The sequence below is a fragment of the Carettochelys insculpta genome, chromosome 21, assembly GCF_033958435.1.
Source record: "Carettochelys insculpta isolate YL-2023 chromosome 21, ASM3395843v1, whole genome shotgun sequence".
Taxonomy (NCBI): Eukaryota; Metazoa; Chordata; order Testudines; family Carettochelyidae; genus Carettochelys; species Carettochelys insculpta.
The window spans coordinates 14,645,788-14,666,095 of NC_134157.1; the positions used below are offsets into that span (position 1 = coordinate 14,645,788).

The window sequence follows — 20,308 nt, forward strand, 5'->3', positions numbered from 1 at the left end:
TCCTATAATATGTTTCTGTTCTGTTTAATGACTGGAAGAAAGTAGAATTAGGTTAGAATTAGTAGAATTAGAATTAGGTTAACAACATTTATGAATTCAAAATTCATTTTCCATTAATATTTCCCCACATTTGCTGTTTTTGGAAATATCTGTGGATTAATTTGCTGGAGCAGGTGTAGAAAGTGAATAAGATAGGCAAGAATGTAATCAAAGCAGATTTGTTTAAAAATTCGAAGTGACTATTAAAACTGTTTTTCAGCATACAACAAGCTCTAATACAGATCTCTAAATCCTTAGGCTACACAGATGATTCATAGTTGCTGCAGTCAATACTGGAGGATTTGTGCACTAGCATGCTAGGTTTTGGGACTGCTTAAGTAAAAAGTGTTAAGAAAAACAAGTTGTTTACCTGGCATCAGATGTTCAGGCTCTGTGTTCATCAATAAACTGTTCAATGCGCCAGATAGAGCATAACTGGCTTTTGCAAAACAAGAGGATATTTTGTTCTTTTCCTCTTTTAAGTGAATCCTGGTGTACACACAGATTTTGTACTGGTACAACTTTGTCCATTAGAGTTTGGCCCTACTGAAAGACTGATGCGGGCATCTTGGTGTCTTATGCAGGTATTGTTTACTCTTCTTCCCTGGCATCATTGCAGGGCCTCTTGGAGGTCCAGAGAGGCCTGGTCTTCTTCCAGCTTTTGAGGCCATTATCCATAATAAAACCAAAAAACGCTGACACATGAAAACAAACTAAGGCACCAACAAAGAGACATAGTTTGAACTTTTTATTTAACAAATGCTTTTCTAGCCTTTTTTGTGTGCAAATGCACTAATTATTGAGCCAAAAATCACATCTCTTATTTGCTTAAATTTGCAGCTGTATGCTGAAAGTGTGTGTCACATTTGGGTCCAATAGGGATGCACACAAAAACACATTGTGAAAGTTACCAAATGTTAAAAAAGTCACACGTGTCTAAATTTGAGGCCAAGGGCAAATGGCCCGCCTGTCCCCCTCACCCCATCTGATTGACCCTGCCTATCTTGACCACAATACCCTTAAGCTCAGTAATGGTGTACTGAAGACATTTTGCTTCTTTATGTTTACCAACAGTACTCCATAGGCAGCAACAGTCAGTTGTCCAAGCTTTCTTATGGTATGCCAACACAGCAGCCTCCTTTCGAAATAAACTATGCTGGAATAGCTTATTTTGAAATAACGCTCCTACACGCAAAATGCATTTCAAAACAACACTTAGCTATTTTGAAATATAGCGTCTACACAGAGCCTATTTCAAAACAGAGCCATTGGACACCCTGTGGCTTTTTTCAAAATAGGCTATCTTCTCTTTCTGAAATAGCGCCTATTTTGAAATTGGTATTTCAAAATAGGCACTACTGCTCGTAGAATGAGGTTTACCAATTTCGATTGTGTAGACGCTAGGATGGTTATTTCAAAATAATGGCTGTTATTTTGAAATAACTTTGTTGTGTAGACCTACCCTTAGACAATTCAACTAAAACACTCCAGTTGTGACTTACAGGGACTGCCATTAGTGTTTTGGCTTTACCATATGGTCTAACACAAAAGACTTTTTCAGTGCAGACAAGAGTGAGGAGTGAAACAGTAGGCACACATCCATGATTTTGGGCTTTGGATAGTGTATAACAATTGTGTCAGCAAATATTGCTGTCCAGGAAGGACCTTACTATTGCCTACCTCTAATTAGTAAGGCTCCAAACGGAAAACATAAGAGATGTTTAAAGTACTTTCTTCCTCCTTCTCTGGCCTGGGTTTTGAGGAATTATTTTGGCAACATTTGCCAGCTGAAAATAAAAAAGAACTTTGCCTTTTGCACAAGGAAAATATTTGCAATTACATGTCTTCTGCCTTCATCCAGCAGTCCCCTGGGATTTTAGAACAATGTGAGCTTTTCGGTAATCTCTACTCAGTACTGAGTTCATGCCCACATTTCTAACTACAACAGACCCCCATTATAAATTACCTTCATTGTTAGTCAAAAAATTACATAAAATAAAAAAAGCAAGTGTCCCACCTAGACAACGTCCTGAGGATGGAATAGATACTAAAATGTCACTTATATTCCTGTAAAGACACCATCAATTTCTTTTTGCTTTTTTTGTTTTTACAGTACAAAATTGGCATTTGGCTGATGATGTGCTTGAGAGGTGATAAAAAGCCAAATGATAAAAAAAATCTGGTTGTTACAAAGGAACAAACAAAATGACCTAATACAGAGTTCATTTCTCTCTTCTTATTAACAAGTATCAAAACTGGAAACCTTCTTTGTTTTGATCATCCAACTTTAAAAAGGGAGAAACAAAATACAGATTCTAATAGCATCATGAAAAATTCTCACTTTCACTGAAACGGATTACTTCATATTCCAATCAAATGTAGAACATGTAAAAAGGGAGGATGGGACAGACTAGTTCCATCTCCACAATATCACTCATAAAGCAGTGGTCTGTAACCCTACGCCACTGAAATGTGTACATGAAGAACAGAATGTTTTCATGATTCAACTCCCTCTCCCCCAAAACAACAGAAGCAACAAACCACTCAGTTTCTTGCAGAGAAACATCTTTCTGAAGGACACCAGGTGAATGCTGGAGAGAGGAATCCCTGCATAGCAACAAAACATTAGCAATAGACATGGAGGAATTAAACAGGTCTGCAAGGAATGCTACTCAAATTTGGATCATGGAAACAGTTACCATATCTAAGCCAGGGAAAAGTCCAGAGAACTGCTTGTGGTGCTAAACTCACTTAATGAAACCAGCATTTAGAGCAGGGTTTGAGGTTAATCTGTCACCTTGCCTGATTATATTTGAACTTAATCCATAGTATGAATCCATAATAAGGTTACACAGGTAGAGGTGCACACAGCAATGAGGGCATTTAAGGTTTGCACTCTACTTACCAGTGCTAACCCAGCTGCTAAATTAACAACTGAGCTGTGTGATTGAGAACCTAATTATAGGCAGACAGAGCCAGGTCTCTCTGATACCTGACCTACCTTCTACTTCATACCGCTATGTCAGTGAAGGAAGCAGTTCTGAACCAGAGGTCTGAGGCTCCCAGGGGGCCAGAAAGCAAGTTTCAGGGGGTCTCCCAAAATAAACCAGAGAGCAGGGCTGGCATTAAAGTCACTGGGACTCAGACAAGAAAGCCTGAGAGCTGCTGGATAGAGTTGAAGCTGACTTTCAAGCAATTTAGGGTATGTCTACACTAAAGTACAAAAAAAATCAATTTTAAGGCACTCAGCTCAATTTTATAATGTGACTGTCTTCACTGCAATACCATTAGGTTGATTTTAAGGGGTGTTAAGGTTGACTCTCTTGCTTCACCCCTCCGATGAAGTGTAACATCAAGTTTGAATTTAAAAGGTTGAATTAATGCTAGTGTGGAAACTGCGTTACTTTAAATTGATGTTATTGGCCTCCAGAAGTATCCCACAATGCCCAACAGGTGTCCATTCTGACCACTTTCACCACCACTGCTCTCCAGGTGTGCAGAAAGTAGGTAACAGGGAGCCTGGGGATTTGAATTCATTTTCTTTCTGACCAGCGTGGATAGCACACCTCAGAAGCCATTGCATCTAGCTATCATGAGTTCTCAGGGTTCTAGTTTTGATCTGAGTCCTGCAGGAGCTTGAAAAGGGAGACAGTGGGCAAGTGAAAGCTCCTACTGACAGAAAGTGGACACAACAGTGATGACAAAGTATCCTTCAGTGTCGAAACCAGGACTCAGCAGAGCTACTGACAGTTCTGAAGGAGCAAACCAACATACTGCAACGTCCATGTTGGAACTGCAGAGAGACACCCACCACAAGACTCACAGTTATGCAGCCTCCTCATCCTGTTGCTCGGCCTCTCCTTGATACTGTCTGACCCCCTCTATATTGGCCAGGAGAGACGCACAACATAAGTTGCTGGTTGGGGGTAATAAATGATAATATTTCTATTATGTCAGGTTCAGTACTATGAGCGTTAGCTGCTCTGGATGTAGGAGTTACTGGTATGGTTTGTCACAAAATGTGCTCTCAGTCAAACAGTAAGCAATTTTCAAGACAATCTGTATTTGATACTCTGGAGCACACTAAAAGCAGCAGAGTTCATTCTTACTCATACAGGTATAATTTAATGGGTTCTTGCCCCTAAACTTGGTTGAAATCAAACACACTATTACATATTATTAAAGACATCAAATAGCAGTTCTAAATTTGAGCCTCACACTCAGCAGGGGTTGACAGCTACTGCAGGTCCCAGAGCAAGGTATGTATGGGGGCCAGCTCTGTGCTCTCAGAAGGAGTGAGGCTACAGGCAGTCAGCCCTTCACACCACCCAGATTACGGCATCCTCCCCCCCATTTCCTTCAGAGCCGTGTGGAACAGCACTCCAGCAGCAATTCAAAGAGGCCTGGGGCTCCGGCCATTGTTGCTGCTGCCACTATGGCAGCGTTGACAGCTATGAGCTCTGGGGAAAGTGCCCCTTTGGCTCCCCACCATTGGTGGACCTGCTCATACTGCTCTTTCACAATCCTGATGGATGATTCTGAAACACTGCTTGCAGGCTCCATGGCAGGTCCCATGCAGTTCTGAGGAGCAGTAAGCTTTAATGGAATTTTCACATCATGAGAGTAGTGATTTCTCTAACATGTATGCCAAAGCACTGCCTGAAATAAAACCATCCTGCTCTACTGCAATACACAAACATATGTGAAATGCTTGGACAGCATGAGTTGTCTTTCACTTCTGCTCTGGTCGTCATCTTAGCGAAATACAGTTTTGTGACAATAACCATTGATTTGGGGCATGTAGTGTCTTTGGAACAGAGCAACAAGTAGTACTCATTCTTCAGCTCCCGATATACTTCGGTTAGAGTGATTCAGAGTGATTTCACCTGAATCAGGTGAAATCATGAGATCTGGCACCCCCAGTTTTAGATTTATAGGTTTCATTGGTTGATATTTTAAGTGGCATTAGTGGAGCGTAAGCCCTGCTGGTAGCTTAGGTCCTATTTAAACAAACAAACAAAACTTGTTTAGTAAAGAAAAATGAAAAACTCAATATGAGGGTAACAACTATACAAGAAAAGCAAGAGAACTAAAAGGTTTGGTTAGAAAATTAAAGTTGTTTGCCATGGCTTGACGGCTTAATCAGTCGATCAATACTGTTCACAGGGCAGGCAGGGAAAGAGCTGTGAGTTGTGATGAAAAATGTATGAGGGGACAAGGGAGACCAGGGAGGAGAAAATTAAAAAGTCAGCCTGTTACCTTTGTCCAATATCGGCAGAAAAATTAAAGTGGTCTGAGTGTGTGCATGCTGGGAAGGAGAGCTGGCTGCACTATGCACCGCATATCCACTAAGGGGTCCCTTCATGAGGGAAACTCACATTAATTAAGTTGCCTTCTTAGAAGAAAGATGGATTTTGTAACCTTTAGCGTTTACAAGCTACATGGGAATAAGAGAAGGGTTTGCACATGAGACAGAAAGGGAGCTCTCTTGACATCAGGCGTTCTATCAAAGGCTGAACAGCCCTGTGCTCTAACTGAGAATAAACTGATATTGAGGTAACAGCAGGCACCACAGGCAGTGTTTTCTTTCTAATATCAGGTTAGACTAATGTACTATAGTCTGAACACTGGAACAATACAGCTTTGTAACACGCAATCTGTCTTCGCTAGTGATCTACCAAAGAAAGCCATTGCAGCAGAGTTATTTGATACTGTAGGTAATTTCCACTTCTCTCTCACTCCTGGTGCTGAATTTGCCTACACCAACCCATTCTACAATGCAATCTGCCTTGCTGCAATAAGGTACTATGAAACATACATTCCTGACTTCTCTGTAACACTAAACATGGAGGAAAATGGCCTACTATTCCTCAGGAGACATGTTCATGATCATTTGTAACATCAATTTCTTTTTGCCTTTCATAACTTGAATGGTTTTGTGACGGCTGCAACAAGTTCAGATTGTGATAAAATTCCATTACCCTAACTGCAAAAGCCACATCTCACTGCCGCTCTCTTCAACAAGGACTGAAAAAGGAGAGACACATTCATTGCCTTAGGAATAAGGTAGGCAGATGTAGCAGTGCAAGCTTTCCCCCATAAGAATGTAGTTTTGATTCAAGTTGACCTAAGGCTTCAATTCCTAAACTTCAAAATGCTAAATTGGTTTCTCTTGGCTTAGGGGATGCATGATGCAGTGATTAGCAGCATATGAGCAAAGAACAATCCAAAGCTTTAGGGACAAATTCAAAGGTAAGTTTAAATGGATTCTAAACTACTGTATTTTACACTTTTTCCCAGTCCCTTAGTTCATAAGTTGGACCAACTGAGATACAAGAAAAGCCCATTCCCGCTTAATGCAAATATTACAGCCATTAAACCCCACCTCTGGAACTGGCTTTATATTTCTTTCCCATGAGTCTTATCAGCCAGACATGATTTTCCAGGTATTGTGCTGACCTTTTCATATGGGAGAATGTTCCCAACTACTTTGGGGTTTTTCGAAGAATGATACACACTAATTTTGCATAACATCCACAAGCAAGACAATTATTCTTCTGGTCAGGTACCTTCACTGTAATTCTATGACTTGGCACTAGGATCGCCAATTCTAGGCTTAACATTTCTAACTCAATTAACACAGACTGGCTGGATCAGTTTTTACAACTAATTATCTGTAAGTGTCAATATGTTACTTCACATGTGATTTTCCTGTGAACGTTGGGGGCTGCTTCCTATCTGAGTATCCAAGTACAAACAAAATGAAATAAACAGAAGCCTCCAAAGCCTGATGAAAAGTGCTGAAAACCATATCCATGTCCTTTTTGGTCCCCTGCCTCCCCAGAAAAAGCATAAGAAAATTAAGCCCTCTAATTATTCACAGGCTGAGTGCAGTGATGGCACAATCACTTTTCTATCACACTACAATGCTCTCTTACCTAAAGAGGTACATATCATCCTGTTTTATATGACCTTTGTATCCGGAATACTGCATGGGTCAAAGTGTAAAAAGTGAGCAGATTATGTGCAGTGGACCAGTTTTCACTAAGCAAATAAACTGCATTTGCACTGCAAGAGCCTTTAAATCTAATTTGACAGTCTTGTGTTTGGGATCATTTGTAGAGATTTTATCAATCAAAAGGTGAGGTAAAATATATAAATCTTCATTCCCATTCATCAATCAAATGTATGTTCATGCTTCACCAGTGAGAAAGTTGTTGCTTAAAAGGAATAGCGGGGTCACGTCTCTGTATTATTTTTGAAGCCTCCATCTCCAATCTCTCTAATCTGGGCTGGCCTAACAAGTTCCAGACACAGAATCACACCTGCAATTTTTGAATTCTAACCAAAGCCTCTGTTTTTACATGAACACTAAAACCTCAATGTTGCAATGTTTAGTCCTTTGCATAGCAACGGGATGCAAGAATACTTCACTCAGTACTATAGGAATACATGACAGCTAGAGCAACTTTCAACCTCTCAATTTTTCAGTTTCTGCACTTATTTGAATAATAGCATCTTAAATAGCTACACTGTAGACTCCGTCCACTTGTATCAGTAGAGTGCTTTAAGCTTGTTGCATGAAATGGACTATGTGCAATGCTTTATTTAACACGGTCACAAAGAGATGGTATATTCACTCAGTCTTCCCTAAAAACGAAGTCCTCAGAATTTTTCTCTTTTTAGCAAGAGGCACTCACCATACAACCGAAGGGAGCTACAAAAGGGTTTGCAGCATTAAGATTCAACACAAAATCTGCTGAAAAATAAGCAATTAACAGAACCCAGAGCCCTTCTCTCACCCTCCCCATCAGCTTTGTTAGCTATCCAATCCTTGCATCACTGTACTATCTGTGGTTTGTGAAGGCAATAAGGGTGCACTAAAGGGAAGCAGAGCTAAATGATGGATTGGGACAGGACAGCTAGTGTAAGATTCTCCAGAAAAGTATGAGGGGCTTTTATTTGGAACAACCTCACCATGAGTCATCAGAGAAGACTGAACCATAGGCTCTCAGTTCAGACTTACCACTTATTTTCAGAAGAGTTCTCATGCTGTGTTGATTAGCCACGTTATACTTAGCCAGTGTGATGATAAAAAATATGCACAAGTTTTAAATCATCACAGTGCTGAATAAGTATGTGTCTGCACTACAGAAGCTGTACTTAAAGCCTAAATTTATTTTATAATTTTCAGTATTACAACAGGACAAATGGATTAGACATACTATGACTCCACATCACATATTTTTTAACTGCTCAACAACTGCAGAGTTTGAGAGTATTTTTCATTACAATTTTAATAACGGGAAATGTTTCTCTCTCTCAAAAAGGGCACTCCATCTTCCAAGATGCCACAAACATTTGAAATTTTGTTTACCAACATTCTCTTCCAGAATAAGAAAAGATCAGAGAAGCATCCTTGTAAAGACAAAATTTCTATTAACATTTAAAAAAGTGATTCCAGTTTTTTAAAAAGTCAGAAACTGGGAAATACACACAACCTGAAGTGAAAGTGTGTTTTAGGGTAAGTGACACATGGTTTTTGACTACAAAGTAATTTATAGTTCTCAAAGATAAGCTCTCCATTGTGAATTTTGTAGCAAAATGTACATAGATATTCTCATTAAAATACCACTAATTGATGACAATGACTACAACTGAAAGATCCCACAGAATGACTTCAGCAAAAATGCCCCAGTAAACCATACATGATCTGCCTTTAAAGACGTATCAGCCCAATGGACAGAGACTTCTTTTTAAATAGCCAGATGTGTTGTGCTGCTTTACTAACCAGGAAGGAAGCTTCAGTTAAATGTGCAAATGTATTTGCAGAAAGGGACTCAACCAATGGAACCATCAACATTCTTCCATGCTCATCTGAAGGCCTGTTCTGTCCATATTTCCTTTCCACTTTCAATTTTGCAAGGTCAATGACTGGATTATGCTATTACTGCCTGCAGGTGTCATGAAAAGCCTCAAGTGTTCGAAAATCTCTCCACGTGGGTGGAAGGCCATCCTGTAAAAACTTTCCACAGCGCTGGCATGGAGCCTGGAACAGCTTTATGTAACTTCTTAACCAGGTCTAAAAAGAAAAGCATAGAGAGCAATTAAAGAAACCAGAGATGAATGCTCTGCAATGTTATCATTCCTGACAAACAAATTGATAACGTACCTTGGCTTGGGCACAGCAAGATATACAGTGATTTTATAGAAACGGAAGCACGGAGAAAAATTACAAGGTCACAAGACAGCTGATTTTCCATTTTGCTGGCCTCCCTATTCTCTCTCATTAAGCAACTTTGTGAACAGAAATTCACATTGTGAGAAGGTATTTGTAGCTAAAGGGTCACCTTGGACAACCAATACTTCTACATTCCAACTGACAAAGGGTTATGCTCAACCATTCTCTGATATCAGTGCTGTGGTAAATTGGCTATTGTTTTATTTCTTACTGGTATATCTCTCTACCAGACTTCTGCTGCAGTCACAATGCAGAAATGTTAACTCTTGACAGATGAACAGACAGTATATGACTTTCAAACCAGGTTAACAATTTTTTTCTAATGTGATTGGAAGATAATAGTCATAAAACATTATAAAAGTCATATACTTGATGACACTGATGCAAAACAACAAATACTGTCAAGTGATAAACAACAGCTTAAAACTTTCCTAGGTAAAGAGAAGACTCTCAACTGGGTTGTCATACACAAGAATGAGCTTTATATAACTCAATTCCAAATTCAAAGAGATATGCAACCAAAAATTTCAGAGAAGCAGATTCACACTGTGAAGAATGTACATGAACCTTGTCATTTCAAATCCTACGGAATTACATCAATAAGAGACAACTTCTCTAAAGAAGAGGTCAGGTGAATTTATTAAAACTACTCTTTCCATTTTCATAGGAGTCTTCTCTATAGCAGCAAAATCTGTGACAATCAATACTTTCCTTCAAAAGAACTGGATCACCTCTGAGTTGAGCAGTAACTATAGGCACATGAGCAACAGAAACTATAGCTAAGCTGCTGCTATTTACTTCAGTTCTGTTGGACTTAGCCTGCATCAAAGAAAATCAATTTTTCTGAAATAAGCAAATGAAGTTAAATTGTGCACAAGATAAACTGCTTTTGAAAAAGAAACAAACGTGTTTTTTTTCATTCCTGTTGGAAAATTAAGACTTCACTGCATCCTACCAAATCGAGTGTATGCCTGACATGTAAAAGCATTGATATATTGACACTTTTGATGAGCATCAATTTTTGCTTTGTTATAGTTCTCAGTGTTTTCTCAATCGATGTGACAAGTCTATAGTATAGTCAAATGTGTTACCAGTTCTCTAAACCTTAATTATCAGACACATGCTGCAACATAGACTGGACCAGTAAGGGCTACTTCTGACAATCTGCAGCCGAAGACTCTTATAATAAGCCTAAGAGAAAAGTGATTTACACAAGTATTTTAACTTAGTGGCCATTTTATGAATTAAATAAATGCAACAGGTAAGGAAGTTTAATTGTTTTGAAATCAGACTCCTAACAAGTGGAACGTGAAAAAGCAAATTACATTTCCTCATATATGACTGTTTACATTTTCTTCAGGAGTATCGGAGCCTGATGGCAGACAAAGCAAACCAGGTTCTGATTGTTTTAAAATGTCCACGTGTCTATTTCTTGCTCTGTACAGTTATAAAAACATTGAAATAAATTTTGTGAGCAGTGAAAACATTTCTCAGACATCATGTGGTGCACAGCTAGCTTTAATTGTTTTCCACTGCCAAACTATAGCCTGCCAGAAAGAGTACTGAACAAGGAACCATTGTTCTCACTCCCCAGATAGCAGTACAGTTTAACAGAAATCTGTATTTATAAACAAAATTATAAATATATTTAAAAGTAATACATAGTGAAATGAAATCTGTATATTGAGATAAAGATTGTTTTATTTTTATAAAGGCAATACAGGTTGAACCTCTCCAGCCTGGCACTCTCATGTCTGGCAACATCTGCAATTTAGCATGATTTTAGTTAGCTGAATAACCACTTATGGCCAAATTTCCCATGCTTCCAAAAATTTGTCCACAGTCACTAGTCCTGGCTCTCAGTGATCTGTGCTGTTATTTAGCTGTAATTTACCCCTAAATGTCTTCCAAGCATGGAAGTGTGTGTGGGTAATGCTGCTAGACAACGTTGACCTCCTGTGGTCCAGTAAGTTCTTTCATTCAGCACCAGTCAGATCCCGAGGGTGTTGGACTAGAGAGATTCAACCTGTATAATATTTTCTGTCTTTTTATCTATCCCTTTCTTTATGATTTCCAACGTTCTGTTGGTGTGTGTGTGTGTGTGCGTCCAAATTTCTCCTTCTCACAGCCAATCTGTACCAGCCTTGACAAAACTTATGCCAGAAACCAGGGGTAAGCTGAAGACTGATAGAGCAAAGTGATGTGCCACCCAGCCCTCTACCAACATCTCCTCTCCCACTCCTGAACATACATTGCATGCCAGAGGGTACAGCTGGTGAAAGACATGGCTGTTGTTTTTATGCCAGTTGGGGGTTTTCCCCAAAGGAGAATTATCAGCCAACCAATTATGGACAGAATTCAGATCTTGTACACTCCTCAAGTTCAAAGGGGGCAGATTATAACTGAGAATCTGACCTCATTTGCATGTTAGTTTCAAGTAAGAATTAGCAAACAAATATTGAGAGCTATAATAAGTTATGTAGTTGCACATAGAGGAGCTAAGAATACAAAAGAACCACCATACTGGGTCACACCAAAATTCTATCTAGCCAGTATCCTTTTTTCCTCAACAGTGGCCAATGCCAGTTGCTCTGAGGAAATGAACAGGCCGGGTAACTATTAAATGGTCAGTCCCCCAGTTGCCCATTCCCAACTACCGGCAAACAGCGGCTAGGGACATCATCCTGGCTAATAGCCTGCATTAATCTATCTAGTTCTTTTTTATAGTCTTGGCCTTCACAACATCTTCTGACAAGGATTCCATAGGTTGACTGTGCATTGCCCTTACCTACTTTCTCTACATCAGTCATGATTTGATAGACCTCAGTCATATCCCCCTTAATCGTCTCTTTTCTAGGCTGAAAAGTCACAATCTTATTAATCTTAAGGAAGCTGTTCTATACCCAAAATCATTTTTCTTGCCCATCTCAGAACCTTCCCCAGCTCCAATACATCTTTTCTGAGATTAAGCGACCGCATCTGCACACAGGATTCAAGATGTGGGCAAAGCAAGGATTTATATGGAGTTATATTTTCTGTCTTATTATCCATCCCTTTCTTTATGATTCCCAACATTGTTTGCTTTTTTGACTGCTGCTTGCACATTGAATGGATGTTTCAGAGAACAATTAAGAAAGAGATCTTGGGGTCATTGTGAAGTGGTAACAGCTACTCTAGACTCCATCATTTTATATGTATAGTTGGGATTATGTTTTCTAATGTGCATTGCTTGCATTTATCAACATTAAATTTCATCTGCCATTTTTTGTTGCCCAGTTTTCAGTGATCCTTTTGTAGCTCTTCACAGTCTACCTGGGACTTAACTCTTGAGTAGTTTTGAATCATCTGCAAATCTTGCAACCTCAGCTTACCCATTTTTTCATATAATTTATGACTATGTTGAATAGGACTGGTCCTAGAACAACCCCCTGGGACGACACCACTATTTACCTCTCTCCCTTCTGTAAATTGATCATTTATACCTACCCTTCATTTCCTAGCTTTTAACCAGTTTCCAACCCATGAGAGGACCTTCTGGAATTTAGTAAATAACTATTAACTACTTTATATATTGGAAATTACACTGTGTAACAAAATGGCTGGTATCGATCACTCTCATTAAGTTGGAGTCCAGCTAAAAACTTTTTTTTTTTTTTTTTTTTTTTAAATGAGCTTACCATGAAGGATCTGACCACCACATCTGGCATCTGGGGGAGCTGATAATGCAATAAAGCAGTGGTTGCATGATCTGTCACCTGTGACAGAGACAGAAGGAAAAGACCTTCATTATTTCAAATAAAGATATATTACTTTAAATGGAAACAACATAATATCTCAAAGGATGGTGTGAAAAAAAGAACGCCATGACACCCAACATATTTGGATAGTAACACAAAGATGTTTGTGAGACTTTCTGAAACATGGTCCAATATTTTTACTCTCTACACAAATGAGCTCATTATGACACAAATATAATTAGCATTTTCATACACAAATACTGAAAACTAAAAACCTCTTCAAAATGCAACAGGATGGTAATACTTAAAAATATTGGAAGAAAGTATGGTTTAGGTTGTTAAAGGAGGGGACTAGAATCAAGGAGAAGTAGGTTTTATTCCTAACTTTGTTAAGGGACTCACTAAAATATACCGAGAAAGTTACTTTATGATTCTATATATTGATCTACATTTGTAAGGCACTTGGAGATCCTTAGATGGAAAGCAATATAGAGATTTTCAGTGTAATTTACTATGCTAGGCATAATTCTGGAGAAAATAGCGATATACGAAAAAGAGAGCTATATCCAGGAATTTGCCTAATGCGTAGGATAGCCTTGTACAGTGAGGAAGGCTAGAACAATTCCCTCTTGCCTGTAGCTCTACAAAGGAAACCCACTATAGCACTACACCATGATCAACAAGTTGAATCACTAACAAACAGCTTCAGAAGAAAATCTTAGAGAGACCCATGTTTCTTTTTTGCCATTTTTCCAAAGTTCCTTAAGTCCAGTTGATCTGCACTATAGAGGAAGAGAGCCACAGCGACGAAACAGAGAACCCACAAATATTAGTCAGACACAATTTTCACTTTTCTGGATGAGGAAAACTATTTTCAAATTTCGATTCCAATATGAAATTTGAGCTGTCTAGACAGACAATCTTTTGGGAAAAGGAGTAGACGATCTCTTCAAAGTTAAACTATTTCAAAAATAATTTCTCTGTAAAGTACCACATTTTAACAGAAAAACTGATACTCTCTTCTAACAGGAAAGCAAAGAAAACATAATACTTAAATTCACATTTAAAGTAGTTTACATCACATCAGTTTAGATTTAACATTCCTTTTATTCTCCTGTTTAACCAAGAATCCGCAAATGTTCTTTAACAGCAGTTCTCAAAGCGGGTCGAGAGCCTGCTTTAATAGAGTTGCCTGAGCTGGCATTAGACTTGCTAGAGCCTGGGGACAGAGATGAAGCTGAAGCCCCTCCATCTGACGCAAATGCTGAAGCCCAAGAGTTTCAGCACTGGGCCAAAGGGCTCAGGTTATAGGCCTTCTGCCTCAGTCTGAAGCACTAGGGTTTTGATTTTGGCCCCACTCCCCACACTCTGTGGTGCATGGGCTTTGCCCGTTGCACTTTACGGGGGGTAGATTTTGGTCTCCGCTCCTGGGGTCACGTGGTATTTTTTGTTGTCAGAAGGGGCTGGCAGAGCAATGATGTTTAAGAACCCCTATCTATTACACCTTAAACTGGGAGAAGCTTTCTGATAGTAGAGGGCTTTTTAAATCCTTTTTTTTAAACAGCCAATGGCTTGAAGTTGAAGTCAGATGTATTCAGACTGAAAATAAGCTGCAATATTTTTTTTGGACTGTGGTAGACTTTTTGTCACTGAAGGACTGAGGGGCTTTCTAAAAGATAAGCTATCGCTCATCTAATAGTTATGGACTGATGTAGGAATGACTGGCAGAATTCTCCTTCCTATGTTACGCAAAAAGTCAAATGATAATCACGCTGACCCCCTCTGACCTTTAAAATCTATGACTATGATCTCATGGTGCTCACAAGCATCACTCCTTACATATGGATATCAAATTATGTTGAATAGTGGTTAGTTGTTATCTTGTAGTTTTAAGTAAAGCCACAAGCTGCTCTCAAATTCACACAGTGCAGTTGGTTGCCTCAAACTTCCCATACAGTACTATTAGTTGGACCAATTTAGCCTATTTTTCATCAAGACCAGTTTTAAAAAGCACATTGAATTTTAAAAATACTCATTTCTTTGGGCCAAATTCTGTCATCAATTATTCATGTCTACTAATACCTTATTCTGAAAGTAGCCCCTTTGATTTAAATGGAGCTACTTATGGAGTAAATTGTTGCTGACTGTGAATGAGGACATCAATCTGCTCTCAGACTAAACTTTTTAGAACAGGGACTATATCTTTTCATGAGCGTGTACTGTGGAGAAGACAATGAGGTCATGACCTTAAGTGGGGTCCTTGGGTGCTACAAAAACAATGAAAATTAAGTAATAAGTTAATAGCTCATAACAAGCAATACTAATTTACATAGTCTTAACTTAAACCAGTGATTTCTTTAATTAAATCTCATGGATTACATTAAGTTCTTCACACTTCAAATCCTACTTGCTATTTGATTAAAAAAAAATTAAGATTGCACCAGACCTTTAAAAAAATCTAGGCAGTTCTAAAGATATTTATGAGTAACAGTTCCCTTCTGCTTATATTTCTCTCTCTAATGAACCGTACTTTTCCCCAGAAAAACAAAGTTGCTTTATTTCATCATTGAAGATGTTGGAAAAAATTGCTTGAAGAAAAACATTGCCATTAACAAATTCAAACTGACTGGCTACTTTGGCATCACTGCACATATGCTGTTCCTGTTATGATGTGAAGCTAATGAGATTCCACCAGGAGATAAAAGCCATCCCAGCACTGCTGGAACACTAATAATGTTTTCTGAACAAAAAGCAGGCGATTCATCCCATAAGCTAGGGCTGATACAGAAAAGAATGCTTCTAAAAAGATCAAAGTGGGTGTCAAAACTTGGGAAAACGGGGGAACCCCCCCCCCCAAAAGTAGCAGCAAACATTATGATGCTGAAAAGAGCTAAGAAAAGTGTTGGAAAACAAACATCAAACCATCTAGCGGGTATGGAAATGTGGAACCAAACAAAACCCAACAAAGCAGACATAAAAAGACAAAATGCAAACTGTCCAAGATTTAAAAAATTAAGAAGGAAGGTAAAAGATCAATACAGAAGGCTTTATAAATGGAAATATTTCATGCCAAAGCACACTAGTACATGCAACAACAATTTTTGGGATACATTTTTCTTCCCTCCAAGTTGGAATTGCAATATAATTTATTTTGTACATTGGATGACATTTGTATATTACAGAACTGGTTTTATTGATTTCTCTTTAGTTTTCTCTTCTGTAGACTATCTAACCAAATTCCTGTTCTCCTCACCTGTCCTCTTACCCTGTTTCTTTTCCTGATTAGGTAGCCCTCTAAAACACAAAAGCCGTGGCTACAGTACAGAGTTGGTTGACAAAACCGGGCTTCTGATTGACAAAACTTCTGGAGTGTCTACACAAAAAAGTCTCTTTGTCTTGACAAAACAGTGCATTTTCCCAGACAGTTTTATCCCTCTCCGCATTGATGAGCAATGCTTCTGTTGACAAAAATGCAGTGTAGACATTCTGAGGCCCTTTTGCTGACAGACAGAACTTCCAGTTCACCGGATACCCGTTTGCAGAGCTTCCAGTCAGCCATTCTGTCTAGAAAGGGGTGGTCAGTCTGGCTGCTCTCTGTTGACAGAGTGGATTGCTCTTTCAATCAGCTTTTGTGTGTAGATGCAATCTGTCAACAGAAGTTTGGGTGGGAAATATCTTCTGTTGATAGATTGCTGTAGTGTAGACATAGCCAAACTGATTAGACAGCCACTGCTCTGAGCTAGAGAATAAACTCTTCCAAGAGATTTTGCAAAAAAGCTTAAATTGTCACAATTTACCTCATAAAAACACTTCTGCATTTTTCCAAATAAAATGCAAGATACACTATTGAAAAGCATAAGTCTTGCTAAATAAAGTATCTATCATTCAGACAATTGACATTTTACAGCAGAGCCTCAAAGCAAAAAGGACTTCTAGTTTCAATAAAAGTTGACTGATAAGAATACGTTCTTGGTCTCATCTTCTGAATGAACTTACATTTCTCCTGCACAGGATGGGCAGATTTTAGTTTATTTAAATATGATGGTATTTTGATAGACTCACTGCCCCTCTTCTGCCCCTCATTCAGTTATTTAGTTTGATCTCTGGCACCAAACTTCACTTTTTTTTTGGTTCTTTTCTGTTTCCAGACTGCTTATAAATATACACTATTTGAATGAATATCTTTCTTCCAGTCTAAAGAGAAGACTGCATTCTGAGTTCAAATTGCAGATCACTGGGCTTCAGATGGATTAAATGTCATCTTTAATATGACTTTATGGGAATAAAACTTTAAATATGTTTTCTCTAAGTGTAACAATTAGGACCTAGCAAGAGAGTACACTTGTCTGGGTATTTGCCCACTCTGAGAAACTACATGCTGAGCCCACATTGTGTTCAGCAGTACAGTGAAAAGGCAGGTACTCTTAGTTCCTTACCACATCTGACTGCTCAGCTTGGTTGCTTGGTAAGGTTATAAATAGCTCATGAGATCAACACACAAAGATGAGCAACAAACAAAAGCCTTGCTGTTTCTCTGAATCAACCCGCCCTTTCCACACAATTTTTTATTTACTCAAGGGTACTGTACTATAAAAGGCGGCAGTCAAATATAATTCCTGGAGGTTCCACTTTCCAGAAGGGGACAGTATTCAGGAGTGATAAAATGTTTTCAGAATTTCCAGTGTGGCAAATTCATTTAAAAAGTGCACTCTTGTTTATGGGTGAGTAAGGGTAAATGAATGCTTCCACAGATTGTGACAAAAAGCACAAAGGTTAGGGTATAGATGTATTACTTAGCACTATTATGAAAAGTATTGCTAGTCTGCTTGCCCTTCACTGGCCCTACAAGTGTTGAGACCAGCCTAGGAAGGTTGAGTGATAGGCAGCCACAGGTGGGGCTGTAGATAATTGGGGCCCAGCTGGGGTTGTACAAATAGGGGATGCTGGGTAGGAGGAGAAAACAGAAGACTCCTGCTCCAGCTGTGCAGCAGGATGGCCCTGGCTACCAGGGAAGCTACAGAAGTTTCCTGAGACAGAGTAGTGTTGGGGAAACGCAGGCATAACTAAGATGCTCCAGCATGACCGCACTTCCAGACTACAGGGCCTGTGGCAAGGCCTCAGGGTACTTGGACTGGAGGCTGGCAGTAGGTTCACAACTGATTGCCAATAATGAGTGGCCATTTCAGACTGCAGCCTGCCCCTGAAGAAAATGGCTAGACAGCTAGTGGCAGTGGGTTGGTGACGCCAGGTGGGTATAAGAAACTGGGAGTTCCCTAAGGAGGACCCCACACTGTGCAGAAAAAATTCTTTTACTGGTTTGTAACATGTTGTCTTTCCATTTAATTTAATGCCCCTTCACTCCCATATTATTAAAACGAGCAATACTCAAGGATACTTAGAGGTGAATGAGATGCAAACAGCTCCTATCTTCTCAATCTGTCTTCAAGGAAAAAGCCTGAGAATTCCCGTCTTTAATAAAACGAAGGGAGCAACAGCACTTTGCTGGGGCCACAAAAAAAGAGCAAAGAAGAAAGTGTATTCGTACTTCAGTTTTAGGGCTGTCAAACACTTTTTTAAAATTTACAATTAATTGCAAGATTAAAAATAATCATGAATAATCTTAGTTTTAATTGCACTGTTAAACAATAAACCATTCATTTAAGTATTTTGGATGTTTTCTTCATTTTCAAATACATTGATTTCAATTACAACATAAAATACTAAATGTACAGTGCTCACTTTATTATTTTTATTACAAATATTTGAATTGCAAAAAAAAAAAATAAAAAATAAAACACAGGCTGTACCTCTCTGACACAGCACCCTCGGGACCTGACTGGTCCCATACCAGGGTCAATGCCAGACCCTCTGCTGCTGCCAGCTGAAGGCTCTGCTGCAGTGGCAGCAGAAGGGCTGACAATGACCAAGCAGGAGCTGGAGGGATGGGGAGAGCTTCAAGGAAAGAGGTAGGGTGGCTACTGAGCTCCACAGCCTGGAGCAGAGCTGTCCTCAGCCATAAAATCAACTAGGGCAGCCACTCCAGGCCTTGCAATTTTGGGAGCCCTGACGTGGCCACCTCTTCCATCTTACAGATAAGAGGGGCAGATTACCTGGGGCTGGAGCCAAGCGAGGCAATTACCTTGGGTGAGGAGTTGCAAGCAGTGACTGTAGCAACATAGGGATTTGCTTCCACTGCCCCACTCACCATGTGGGTGGAAGGCATGACAGCCAGCTCTGCCCTGCTATCTTTCCAGCCCATTGTGTCTTGCAGGTTACTGCTCCCATCGCCCGCATGGTGAGCTGGTGGGGAGGGAAGGCAACTCCCTGGTGCTGCTACCTCCAGTCTCAGGTAATCCCCAAGCCCCATGGTTGGGGGAGAGGGTAAGGAGGCAAGGCAGGTGCAGGGCAGGGGAGGGGTGGGGCCTGGGCCATGTTGGGGGGTTGTCCCAGGCCCTGCACTGGCAAGGAGCCAGTAGCACAGCACTGGGGGAGCACCCTGAGTCTCATAGGTGCCAGGCTGCAATGCTGGCACCCAACTGGGGAGCTCAGCAGTCACCCCACTTCTTCCCCCAAGTGTCCCCCAACCCCATTCCTTTCTGCCCCTTTCTGAGCTTTTGCAGCACTCCAGTGGCTCTGGGAGGGCATGGGAAGAGTTCTAAGCATAGAGCCCAGCTTTTCTCTGTGAGTGCTCCAGCCCAGGCCTACTTCTTGTTCAGCCAACTGTAAAGACAAACAGTTTTTTTACATTTATGGGCTATGATGATGCCCACTTATTACAAATTTCACCTGAAAATGAGAACAGGCATTTGCATGGCACTGTTGTGGCCATGTGCCAGATATGCTAAACATTTGTATGCTTTGACCACCATTCCATAGGACATTCTTCTATGCTGATGATGGTTTCTACATAATAATGATCAAAAGCAGTGAGGACTGACCCACATTTATTTTCATCATCTGAGTCAGATGACATCAACAGAAGGTTGATTTTCTTTTTTTGTGGTTCAGGTTCTGTAATTTCCAAATTGGAGTGTTACTCCTTTAAGACTTCTGACAGCACATTCCTCACCTCCTTCTCTCAGATTTCGGAAGGCGCCTCAGAGTCTTAAACCTGGGGTCAGACTGACACCTGCTCCGATTTTTGTCAAATCTGCCATGAAACTGTTCCTAAATCAACAAACGTGCTAGGTTGGCATTCGAGAGTGCCCTAACATAAAACACACACCAGAACAGAGGTAAAGTCATGGAGCAGGAGAGACAGAATTCTTCCTCAAGAAGTTCAGTCAGAAAT

General features: G+C 39.8%; 1 protein-coding gene across 2 annotated transcripts in view; it reads right to left on the bottom strand.

The window, feature by feature from the left end:
- Positions 1-731: 731 nt before the first annotated feature.
- Positions 732-20,308, bottom strand: part of MED27 (mediator complex subunit 27) — a 189,512-nt gene continuing 169,935 nt past the window's right edge. Inside the window, exons 6-7 of one of the 2 annotated variants that reach the window (XM_075015363.1) lie at positions 12,958-13,035; positions 732-9,121 (exon numbers count right to left, since the gene is read on the bottom strand). In XM_075015363.1, the coding sequence (XP_074871464.1) occupies positions 8,987-9,121; positions 12,958-13,035 (213 nt within the window). In that variant the 3' untranslated portion in view covers positions 732-8,986. The remainder of the gene's footprint in view (positions 9,122-12,957; positions 13,036-20,308) is intronic. The other variant, XM_075015362.1, reaches the window with a different exon arrangement.